This window comes from Aulonocara stuartgranti (assembly GCF_965226115.1).
Source record: "Aulonocara stuartgranti genome assembly, chromosome: 7".
NCBI lineage: Eukaryota > Metazoa > Chordata > Actinopteri > Cichliformes > Cichlidae > Aulonocara > Aulonocara stuartgranti.
The window spans coordinates 3607966-3620626 of record NC_138945.1 but is presented as its reverse complement, the minus strand read 5'-3'; the positions used below and the strand labels follow the sequence as shown (position 1 = coordinate 3620626).

Sequence of the window (12661 nt, the reverse complement as noted above, 5' to 3'; positions counted from 1 at the left end):
CCCAACTTAAATTAGCCGTTAAAATAAAAAAAGACCGCCTTGAAAAAAGTGCAGCTTCACAGCATTGCCTTATTCCAAAAAGAACATTTAATTGCACATCAGAGGCAACAGTGAAGAAGAGCTGTAACATCCCAGAATGAGCAAAACAAAAGTTGGATGAGAAAGTCTTTAAGAGGTCTCAAACATCTTCTTCCTGTCAGCCTTGTCCTCAATGTTCTTGCGCCAGTCGCCCACCACCTCAGCAGACTGCAGGACACAAACACAGCCCACCATCAGCAACAGTTAACTGTTTTTAGCTCTCTTAAACAATCAGCCTGCAAACACTCACCTCCTCCTTCACCTCCTTCTTGACCTGCTTCAGGTTGGCCCTGAGGTCCATGTTTACCGTGTGTTTGGAGCCCAGAAGAGCTTTAAGCATGGCGTCGGCACTCATACGCACTTTCTTCAAGGCTGGTTTCTTCACTCCGGCCAGCTCGATGACCTTCATCTTCAGTTCAGTGATCTGAAGTCAAAAGGAGAAGCTCAAAGGCTGAACAGAGCAGATAAACACAGACCCACGCAGTATACTACAGCACACAATCTGCTAAAAGGAGGACAGATGCACACAATCCTCCACCTCTTTGTCGGCCTTTTCCACTTTGACCTGGGTGTCGTATCTCTCCTCATCAATCTTATCAATGGCCTGATGCAGCTTTTTGCAGAAGTCCTGTCGAGAATTAAAAGAAAAAAAAACAGATGCAGTTGTTGTCATATAAACAGCCCATCATGTAAGAGTGAGGTTGACGTTCTTACCATCAGAGCTGCCTGGTCTCTGCTCAGGTCGAGGGCGGCACAGTTCTCTGCAAGGTAAGCTTCTTTGGTGACGATGATTTCAGCAGCTTCCTGCTCGAGCAAGTTGGCAGCGATTTGCAGCATTAAACTCTGAAAGAGGACGACAAAGAGATTCCACATTATTACTGCTGTGTGTTGTACTGTTGTTCTTGATGCTGCTTCATTTACTTTTGGGGCCACGTAGATGCAGCGCTGATAATCTTAACAGAGTCTCACCTTGAGATGATGCCTGCGGCTTGACGTCATCTTCTTTCCCCTTTAATTCATAAAGACGCGACATATTTAAAACAACATTCGAGTATTCTGATGTAAACTCTTCACAAAATGATGAATGTGATATCCTGATTGGCTCTTTCAAAGTGTTTTACACAGAATAAACATACTCACTCAGACATTGTGGCTTCCTTCAGGTTTCTGACTCTGGTAATAATCCAAAAAAATGAAGAAGAAAATGAAAGCAAAGATTTGAGACAATGTAAGTAACAAAAGATTACATTCAGTAAATTCAATTAATTTATTACCTCCACCAAAGAGGTCATGTGTTAACCATGGGCAACTGAAACGTGTGGTGTGTACCATAATATATAAAAATCTTAAATGTCACACCACATATGACCTCTAAACTCTTCTTCAAGGTCAATATACTGATCTGAAGATCAACGTGATAATAATCCAATATAGAGCTGTTTAAAACTACGTTTCCTGCTGCCTTTGTTTGTACTGACAGCATTAGGAATATAAGGAAATATGGGAATTCGAAATCTATTCCAATTATAGTTTGAATCCAAATATCACGTCACCTCTGACCTCATCTTTGCACACACATCTCGTCTTTATTTTTACTGCACTACAAACTCCATAAAGTAGATTTAAAAAGAATAAAGAGAACAAAATGAATGTGAACGAAAAACAACACTATTCCCAAAAAAGTAAACTGCCCAGAGAGTGAGCTGAGGTTTGGGTGCCTGTCAGTTACCAAAGATGGTTTTACAGGCTGAATCGTGGGATGTTTTTTCACAGGACTCTGTTATCTGGATAATGACATACAAGCCACGCTTTTATAAATTTAGATTTGCTATTAAAATGCAACTTGGTGTAGAAATATGTGTTAAAATCAATAAGTACATCACAAATACTCTTAAAGTTCAGTTTTGTTCTGCTCTTTTTTTGATGTCTCCCTCTGGAAACTTCCCCCGACAGCCTCCACAGGAGGTTTGTGCATTTTTGGTCATTTAAGAATAGAAACTTCAGGGTGAATCTTGTGCCAGCTGGGCCACTGCTAATCCTGGCTCAGTGTCAAAGGTCAACCATCACATGTCGGAGAGTAATGCAATCCAAGGGGACGACATTGAGATGTGAAAATTATCAAACTGTTAAAAAAATGATTTAATTTATATTTTCTGTCATTTGATCCCAGCTGATTAACTTTAGGACAACACCTGAATCAGACTGCTGCAGGCTTTTACACGTGTAGTTCATTCACTTTCACATTTTACTAATTATTTTACTGGCAGAGACAATCGCTCATTATCTCGGTGCAGCGACATTTTCTCTTTCCTTTTGCCTTTCAGGAGAGCTCAGGTGGATGTGCTGGAACCATCTGATTTTTCAGTTCTTTGACCCTGCAGGCTGATAACTGTTTGAGTCGATTTATTTACAGATTCTAATGCAGTTGAATAAAACTATATGTGCATTAATCACGAGTTTTAATACCATGTTAATAATTTAAAAAAATAAGAAGGAGCTTAATTGTGATGTTCAGTGTGAAAACGAGATAGAAATGTCATTTAACCAGTTTGGAAAACTCATTTTTGAAACAATAAATCAGTTTCTTGTTTATTTATAAATATGGAAATATAGTTTGTTTTTTTAATCTTACAGTAGTTTTATGTAGATTTTATAGTTTTATGCACATAATGTAAGGGAGCAAGATGGTAAAACCATAATATATAAACAGGAAACATCCAAAAAATATGAAAACTTTACTCAGTTATGATTGAAAAATTCAGTAATTCTGTACATAATAATTTTCTTATTGAATACATTCATTCAAGATTTATATATTGAAGGTTTTTTAACCTGTTGAGATTAATCTGCACCAGACTCACTAAATTGTATTTCCTGTGAGGATCAGCTTCACTTTAAGCATTAAGTAAAAGAGTTTCTCACCTACAAAGTGATGATGAGGAGGCCGGCAGAGACTGGCTGAAGGGCTGGGACGCAGTGAGGGAGTCACTGATTAAAAAGCTAACTCTGTGGGGTATATATGGGCTTGGACGGGGGTTTGGTTTCAACTTTTATGGCCATGAGAAGCCCTGAGACCGACCAGGCCAATCAGCTCCTGAAATGCCTTCATCCTTTGACCAGTCACCTCATAAATAGTCAATCCAAGGCGGTCAGCAGTCCTCCTTGGGACAGGTCAGGCTGACAGCTGGACATGAGGCACTATGCACAGGGAGATAAGGAAATGATGAGACTTAAATCATACTTAATATGACTTAAAGTTTGGGATAATTTCTAGTTTAGGGCATTCATAAATCAGCAAAACCAGCTGTGACAACGTCAAGAAATCAAAACCGAGGGGATGCAAAGAGATAAATTTAAAAAAAAAAAAACATTTATTTTGGGCATCAGATTAAAGCATTAAATATTTGAAATAGAGTCTGTCTTCAACCTTCACTGTGTTTAAGCAGTTTCTTGTGATGTAAATGTTGGATAGATCAGAGATTCTGGAGGTTTTTTGCAATTATCTACAAAACGAAAGAATGCACTTAAACTGCACATACACCCTTTGTTATTAGGAGTGCGTTGCCTTAATAATTCAGAGATTTGTGCAGAAACATGCTTTAAAATACAATCAGAACTTCCGTGATCCACAGTATCTGCTGCTGTGGTATGAACTTCTGGATGCAGACATTGTTAAAATACTCACGTTACATTGGCAGCAACTGAAAAGAAAAAAGAGATAGAAATTTTAAAAACGGCAATAAATAGAAACAGTGAACATTTTCACATATAAGGCAAAGAAAGACAAATATGATAAAAACTGTGACTCACCTGAAAATGTCCATTTGAATGTGGTTTTGTAATCAACACAAAAATCCAAAATTTTTATTAAAAACAAAAACAAAAACAAAAAACGTCTTAAAAAACAGCAGGACGTTACCCATCCTGTTCAGTCAGTTAGCATCATCGTCAAAAATCAAAGCCAAACTCAAGAGTTTCAGAAGTCATGGATCAGTCCTCCCAGATCTGCTTTGATAGACTGAAAATCCTAATTTTACTTTTGAAACATTTTGACTGGATACATTTTCATGAGTTGATGGCGTTTGCAGAGGACTGCAGATAGAAAACTTTAAAGAAGTCCAGTGCAGGAAATCCTCTGCTGACCCCGTGTGGTCAGAGGTGTGTATTATCTGTTCTTCATCATGTTACTAGAGATCTGAGAAAAATCTCAATATCTATATATATATCTATATATAGATATATATATAGTAATAATTAAGAATAAACACTCTACATGAACAAGTATTTTTAAAAAGTGTAGAGATCTTTCACATGACCACATACAACTACATTCTGCTATATATATACAAAAGGGAAGCTGTATTGTAAATGCAGTATGTATATGCAGTATGTATGCAGTTCTATAGTGTAATGTTCAGATGTATAACAAAAATTATGAATTTTAATTTTTCAATTCCAGAACTCATTTCTTGTTCATTCTTGTTATGTTGTCATTTTGTCAGTTTTTGTAGACTGTAACTAAGAATGGTCACGCAGAGGTTTTATCTAATAAATGATAAGTGTAGAGCAAGTTTCCAACATAGCCAGACTGTCGTGGTTAGACCACAGTTCTACACAGTGTGAGATAGTGGTGATAGTGTATTAGGCCCAACATTGTAATTCTGAGAAGAAAGGATCTGATTTAAGGAAAAATGTCTCTGTTAAAAGAAAAAAAAACTTTACAAAAATAAAAGTTTTCTTATCAAATAACCAAACTTTGCAAAGATGCATCAGTCTTACTAGACCACAGATAGCACTGCCTGTCGTTTCTTATGGCAATAAAGATGTACTTTCTTGCCATAAAAATATAAAATCATTATATTGTCACAAGCCTTCTTCAGTTTAAAGTTTGGTTAACTGGAAGTATATCACATTTACCTACTGAAGGCTGTCTGGCTTAATGGGAATCTACCCAACATCAGGAGACAACTGTCAGGTCAGTTTATCTGATTCATTGAGAAACTGCTTCTCAATCCTGGAGTTGTCTTGCTTCTGGTAAATGTTAGCTTTCCTGCTAACACAGACATTTTTGCTTTTGTACATCAGAAACTGTAGCATTCTGTTTTTAACAATGCAACTGTGGTCTGATAAAATCAATTCAGTATTGCAAAGTGTGGGATTCTAGGTTACTCCTTTGAACATAGAAGGGCCCTAATCCACCCAGCGTAGATTCACTGTCCAGCTTTATATACAGTCTATAAGGGGGAGGGGCCTGTATTTTCTAAATACTGTGAAGTGTGAATTAAAAAGGAAAAGATTACATTCACTTTTCACAGCTCCCTGAACACACTATAACCCCTTCTATATAGTGATAAATGGCTTTTCCAATTGCAAGTCGACATCACTGCTACACTAATGATGCCGTAGGAAAAACATGGATATTGTGTCTTGTCCCTCACTGACATGCACAGCACTACAAAGAGCACCTTCAAACAGAACTCGTTAACAATCAGCTGCAAGTTTTTGTTTTCAATTTTTACGCTTTTTTATGTACAACTTCACTTCAGCATGTCGTCATTGCAGAAAAAAATGTACTGTGGTTTCTGTTCCAAATCAACATTTGCTTTAATCATGGACAAAAACATAGAAAGACGAGCTCAGCACTGTAAAGTTTGAAAACAGTGCGCTGTGCACTCAGTTTGCAGTGTTGTGCATCACTGAGTCAAAGACAAAACATCCAACGACAGCAGGGGTAGGAAATTAAATACATTTATTACAAAAAGTCTAGGAGCAGGAAGGTGCTAAAAGTGAACATCAGTACAGATGGAAACAGGAAGTTACACTAATGAAAAAAGTTTAAGCAGCTTTTACCCTTTGAAATTTATAAAGTTATACAAATGTACAATAACAAAGCAGGCTGAAACTTACAAATTTAATGAGAAAAGGGGTTTTTCAATTCAATGAGCAATGCCAGAAATTCCATAAAAAGTGCTAACATCCCAGAACAGCTACAAGAGCAGCGAGCAGTTCTTTAGGAGGCCTCGAACATCTTCTTCCTGTCAGCCTTGTCCTCAATGTTCTTACGCCAGTCGCCCACCGCCTCTGCAGGCTGCAGGAAAAACAGTGACAGTCAGAGACAGTCAAGACTTTCTAGCCTCCTAAATGAATCTTAAATTAAAATATTAAATGCAAACACTCACCTCCTCTTTCACCTCCTTCTTGACCTGCTTCAGGTTGGCCCTGAGGTCCATGTTAACTGTGTGTTTGGAGCCCAGCAGAGCTTTCAGCATGGCATCGGCGGTCATGCGCACTCTCTTCAGAGCGGGCTTCTTCACTCCAGCCAGGTCGACCACTTTGATTTTCAGGTCCTCGATCTACGAGCGACCAAGCAGTTTAAAGGTGAAACCAAGTCGAAAGCAGAGCAGTCCGGACGCATTTAGAACCAGCGGCGAAACGCTGAAAACGCTTTACATTTTGCATGCACCCTACATCGGTGTTTTATCTGTAATGTGAGTTTATCACATTAGCAGTGCAGGAGGGGCTCTGCTTATGAAAACTAAACTGCTACTGCTACTCAGACAATGATATTTCTAGAATGTCTGATTTATTTAGTGATTTATTTTAATTTGCTGATTACACAAATATCTCCGGCTCTGTGAAGAATTTGCAACAACTTTTGAACCTGATCAACTTGATCAGGACTCAGAAATTAAAAAAAGCTTAACATAAATTAATTATCACTAAATTTGAAAAACAGACAATTCAAAGTATTATGTATAAAATAAATAAAATTTAGATACTTAAATAAAATGTTAAGATAGAGTGAAATTAAATTCCTTGGTGTGACAATAAATGACAAAATTTGCTGGAAATTAAATATACAATATATTTTGTTGTTACTTTATTATCCATATTTAAATGTTAAAAATAAAACAGTCTAATCAATAATCATTATTAATGAGAAAAAAATTATCTCTCATGCATCTAAATTGTAGGAAATATCAAGAATAAAGAATAAAGCAGACATCATGCACAAAGAGAAAGGATTTGTGCTCATCCAGATAACTTCAGGATTTAACCTTGGTGCTCAGTATTACTTTCACTTCTTCCTGGGGAACATCACCATGGTAACTTACACTGCAGATCTAACCCGCTCTGTAGGAGGTAATGTTCTAGATTTGAGACTAATAGGTATGAAATAACCACAGATCAGTCAATTCTAAGGAAAATAACATGATTTCTGAAAGACCCTTGAAATATGGAAAGAAATGTGGATTCTCATGTGCAACAATTTATGATACTAATATGGGACATCTATTTATATTTGTTGAAATTATATCAAATTTGTATGTAGATCAAGCACAGAGTTCAATTTGTTCTTTATATGTCGTCTCTATTGACTCCCAGAACATTAAACAGCTGCAGCTGAACAGATAAAAACTAAAATTGTCTTGACTCAGCTTCAAATAGGCTTTTAATACAGTAGCCCTACTCCAATCTTACCAACCTGATTATTACAGTGAACCTTTGTACTTGATGCTTTAACTCTTGTGCAAATCTTGTGTAAGAAAGAAGGTGAAAGAACAACCTGCCTTCCTGTTTTGTTTACAACTATATCACACTGAGTGATTTCAAGGTTAACACGTTCTGTGGATGTGAAAAGCTGCCAGTCTGTTCTGCAGAGCAGGTGGAAGTGTACCTCTTTATCAGCCTTGCCCACTTTGATCTCCAGGTCGTACCTCTCTTCATCAAGTTTGTCGATGAGGGCGTGCAACTTTTTGCAGGTTTCCTGAGCGAACAGACACATCCAATGTTTTGTTACTTAGGACTCATCTTTAGTGAGGATATTATAGTTACAAATATCCTCACTAAATGAATATTATAAATAAGAGCTGACAAGAATTCGGAAATCCTCAAATAAAAGAACCATTGTCTGCATGAAATAATGATAAAGGGAATATTCAGAATGATTTCCATTCAGCAGCTTTCAGTTGAGCTTTGACTCTCACCATGAGAGTTGCCTGGTCTCCACTCAGCGCAGGAGGGGGGCAATTCTCTGCCATGTAGGTCTGCTTAGAGGCTGCAATTTCCTGTTTCTCCTTTTCAATCCAGTTCGCCGCGATCTGCAGCATCAAACTCTGCAGGACAAAAGAAAAGTCAAGAAGTCAGTAGTAATGAACCGTTGAGTGCGAAAGTGAAACCTGAATACTTTAAAATGTTCAGCAGAAACACCTTTGGCTGTATAGAGGTCTATGGGAAACTAGTCTTTGAGTCAGTTGACCTGTGACCTCAGAAAACACTTTGCTGTTGAGTTTATGGCTTATCTGTTACTTTTAACACTTGGAGTTCATTTTGTCAATTTTGTCATTTTGTCAATCGTCATTAGTATGTGGAAAGATAATAAAGTAGGGTTGGGTTCCTGATATATTGGCCTATATTTGCCAGTATGTGAGTATAATGACAGATAAATGAAAATTAAAAAATAAAATAACAAAGAGACAGGACACAAAAAACTATGCAAACAATGTTGCATAGTCTGTCCACCAGAGGGCGCTGTGTAATTAAATGTTGACAACAGGTGCTTGGAAGACCAGAAACTCCACCAGCTGATCTGAGCTGAGTTGGGGAGCGCACAAAGGACTGATCTACAGTTTGCTGTGACAATAAAGAAAGATTACTACAGCTGCATTGTCATATTATCTTACTAGCTCATAAATAACTACACATAAGCATTAGGTAACCCCATTTGCTTAATGTGGTTGACGTTACAGTATCAACATCCATCTTTTATTTACAGTCGATACAGAGAACATGCCAACTTTCTTTTTAAAGTAATAAAACCGTTCAAAGCTCAGAAAGACTGCCGACGACATACCTTCAGATGATGCCTGCGGCTTGAAGTCATCTTTTTTCTGTGAGGAGTGAACACAACAGTCTCTGTCACAACTGTAACAGCAGTAATTCAAACAGCTGTACAAACACAGCTAGAAAGAAAATGACATGAAGTTTTTAAAGTTTTCCCTCCTAATTTTCTTCTTTGCACTTTCATTTCTGATCATTTTCTTTCTTTAGTCTGTTTGACCTTTCCTCATACTTTTTCCCTGTTTTAGTAATTCCTCTAATTTTCTCCTTTATTTATTTCCTTCTTTCTGTTCTTTCCTGTATTTTCATTTTCTCCTCATTTTGTTCTCTTTTCTGCTTTTGTTATTTCTTCTTTTTAAATTCCTCCCTTTTTTCTAAATCCTCTTCTTTTTTCTGTTTTTCCTTCTTTTTTGTCAATTTTTGCCTTCCTTTCCATTTTTTCCATCCTCCTTTTTCTTCTTTTGCCCTCTCCTTCCTTCTTTTCCTCTATTAACGTTTACTTCCTACGTAAGATCCATAGTAATCTTATGTTCTTAACTTTAAGTCTTAACTCAGCATTTTCATTTGATCCAGTGAAGTCCAGTAAAATACTTGCTCCACTAAAATCACTGATATATGATGAAGAGACAGCACTTACTCAGACATGTTTACGGTTTCTGTTCTTCACAATCTGTTTGGAGAAAGAAACAGAAGAAAAACTCATCAGGTTGGAAACATATGAGACACCTTATTTGTATGAAATATGATCTATTCAGCCAGTTGATGAGCAGCTGAGTGATGACAGAGCTAACTTTGGGGTTGGGGTCAAATGTGGCCACTGACGCCTGCGATAAGCTCCTTTACAGGGGTTCATAACTAAATATCCTGGGGAGTTAACACTTCAATTCCTTTCCCAGAGAAGAATCTTTCCAACAGAATGTGCTGCGGCAGCAGCTTTGCGGCCAACACCAGCGGGTAAACACACCCCAAAAACAAGGCAGCTGGTCCCAGAGTCAAGTTTCAGAAGATATATTTAATGAGAATAACGCACAGGTTTAGTTTTCCAGCTGAAATATGACACAAAGAAGCTAATTTAAGGCAAGAAGGTTTATAGTTTTAGGCTATAAAACTTCTAAAACTGTAAAACAAAAAGAACTTTTATATTTGTGCAGTCCACAAATCAAACCATAAAACACTCAGAATCAGCTCCATGCTTTACCAATCAATATACTTAAAAAAAAAAAAAGTAACAAATAATTACATTTTGTGATGCTTATAGCAGAGTGACTTCACAGCTTGAGAAATGTTTAACAGTGGAGCACAAATTCCCTAAACAGTCAAAAAGGAAACTAATATCCATCATAACACCTCATTTTTTTCCATGTTTTTTCCTTCCGTCCTTCAGGACATGTAAAGATCCTGATCTTTAAAACTCAGTCAACAACAAAATACAATAAAATGTACTTTGATTTTACTTTTAATGCTTCATAAATAGTTTTTACAGAGAAACATACAGAAAAAGAACAGATATTCCCAAACATAAATCTGTAAGACGCATCGCAGTAACAACTGTTCTGATTATTTTAGGAAAGAAAAGTAAACTTGTTCCATAAAATGCTTTCCAGTAATTTCAGCAACAGAAAACTCTTAAACTAACCTTGAAATCAGTAGAAATATCCCAGCTTTGTTTTTGCTTTTTTCTAAAAGAAATTAAACATCTAAAAAAATAAACCTAATGAAATAACTAAATAAAGAATGACTTCTGCAGATTGCGTTCATACATCTAAATTTTATCAAAACTTTCCAAAACTGCCAAATGTTCCCAAAATGTAGAAATCTTCATAGAAAGTCAAAATCAAATGAGAGCATCGTTCAGTCTCTGCAGCGCTGCTCAAACACACAACGCTCAGATCGCCCTGGTTCATGTTTCCCTTCAGTTATTAACAAACCCCAGAGGTCAGGACTTTCATCACCTTAGCGCTTTCCCCCAAAAGATTCCACATAGCAGTGGTTTCATATCCGTTTACCAGCTCTGTACAGACATGCAGAGAGAGGAGGAGGAGGAGGAGGAAGATAGGGAAACTGGTCTCACCTACGACGAGACGGAAAGTCCAGGAGGAGGGCAGCAGTGGCCAGTGGCAGTGGGAAGAAATCATCCCAGGGGTGTATATATACGAGGTATCAGATATGGATATGGTGCTCCTGTTTATGGAAATGCAGAATCCTCAGACCAATCGGTCAGCAAGATCCTGAAATATCATCAACCCCTTCCAACTTCACCCCATAAATCAGCGTTTATTGAGGAGGAGCCTGATTTCATTTTAGGACTTTGCTGGGTGCCACCGGGATGCTATAAAAGGGAGGAAGAGAAGGATGATGATGATTCACATTTGATATGAAACTATCAGAGTGCAAATATTTCACTGGGTGATCATGGGACTGCTGGAAATAGAGGGACAGTAAAAACATTTTTGGCTTGTTATTGAACTCAAGATGCTCAAATCCAAAAAGTTGGTAAGAAGTTGTGACAAAACAAACTTTTCAGGCTGGTTTTCACTTTTGAGTCATTGATTAAAGGATGATTTTTCTCTTTTTAACATCACTACAAGCAGTCAACACCCCTTGGTTTCATTGTGTTCCTTTAAAGATTTACAGGTCCAACATGATTGCTTAAATGTGTCAAACCTCTCAGGATTCAAGGAGAAAGGTCTGAAAATGCATTGAATTCATTCTTGTGAGTAATTTACATCAAAATGTAACTGTATCTATATCTATGTGATAGTCAAGAAGTCACTTTGTCTTCTGGAGTCCTAAAGTGTCAGACCTGGGTGTGCCAACATTGGAAACATGAGCATTTTATCACTAATTAGAAGGAACATTTCTCACAAAGCACACAACCTTTGAAGCTGGCATGAACTTAAATCCCAGCATCTCCATGTTGTCACCTTCATCTCCACAGCTGCCTGACTCGTCTGAACGCAGGACGGGGCTAAAGCCTGGTTTTCCCGGTAATGACAAAAAATAAACAATTCAATTTAATCCTCAATGGACCAAAATAAAGATGCAAACATTGCTAATGTGGGATGATATCTCTTGTTTGAGCTTACCTTCATGTAACTTCCGAAGATGGATCACGTGAAACCACTTCCTAAAAGCCAGAAGGGATGTGTTTTCGTCTAAAAACTAAGTTTCTAATGGATAATTTAACTTTTAAGTTGTGAAAAGCTGATCTGGGATTGTACCGGCGATCAAACTGAACGCTGCGATGAATGAAGAGCGCTGGACCAAGCGGAGGTGGCTTCCACAGCTTCAAATAATCAAACAAACAGGAAAACTTTGATATAACTTTTAAACATTGCTCCAAACAAAGTGCTTAACAAGCTCACATTTCTGCAGACTATAAATACCACATTAATGACTTGCTGGCCTGCTTACTGTTTCATATTGGACCTCTTATCTGAGCTATGGCTCTGCCTTCAGAAAGGCTTCCAGATCTTTCTCTGGCTGCAGAAGGGCCATGTTGATCAAGTTACGTGTCTTAGATTGAGATGGAGGTTGTTTTTTTCTTGGATGACATAAAATCGCATCAAAGCATTTTACCTTCGCTATTTTTGACCATTTATAAACGATGGACACAGCTGCCAGGAGGGGAAGCTTCAAGCTGAGCATTTTCACCATCACTGGAGACATTATAAAAGATGCTGGTGGGACATAGCAAACACATCATTCTTCAGTCTCAGTGCTTTGGTGCATTCTTAGAAGC

The 12661-nt window shown here is 37.6% G+C and overlaps 1 protein-coding gene and 1 pseudogene across 3 annotated transcripts; both read right to left on the bottom strand.

Moving 5' to 3' along the window:
- Window positions 1-64: 64 nt before the first annotated feature.
- LOC309712082 (troponin I, fast skeletal muscle-like) lies at window positions 65-5848 on the bottom strand (annotated as a pseudogene). The gene is made up of 7 exons (XR_014280900.1): window positions 3001-5848; window positions 1219-1251; window positions 1048-1087; window positions 793-921; window positions 617-706; window positions 329-502; window positions 65-246 (listed from the first exon to the last, which is right to left on the bottom strand). The product of XR_014280900.1 is annotated as a troponin I, fast skeletal muscle-like (transcript).
- A 127-nt stretch (window positions 5849-5975) lies between these two features.
- Window positions 5976-12205, bottom strand: LOC309712086 (troponin I, fast skeletal muscle-like). 2 transcript variants are annotated; one of them, XM_082542678.1, is made up of 10 exons: window positions 12141-12205; window positions 12006-12046; window positions 11797-11894; window positions 10991-11248; window positions 9557-9589; window positions 8933-8969; window positions 8067-8195; window positions 7757-7846; window positions 6258-6431; window positions 5976-6166 (listed from the first exon to the last, which is right to left on the bottom strand). In XM_082542678.1, the coding sequence occupies exons 5-10, from the start codon at window positions 9562-9564 to the stop codon at window positions 6089-6091; spliced, it is 516 nt and encodes a 171-aa protein (XP_082398804.1). In that variant the 5' UTR covers window positions 9565-9589; window positions 10991-11248; window positions 11797-11894; window positions 12006-12046; window positions 12141-12205; the 3' UTR covers window positions 5976-6088. The 2 variants fall into 2 exon arrangements, with proteins under 2 accessions (XP_082398804.1, XP_082398805.1); XM_082542679.1 differs by lacking the exon at window positions 12141-12205 and having other exon boundaries at window positions 12006-12104.
- Window positions 12206-12661: the final 456 nt, after the last annotated feature.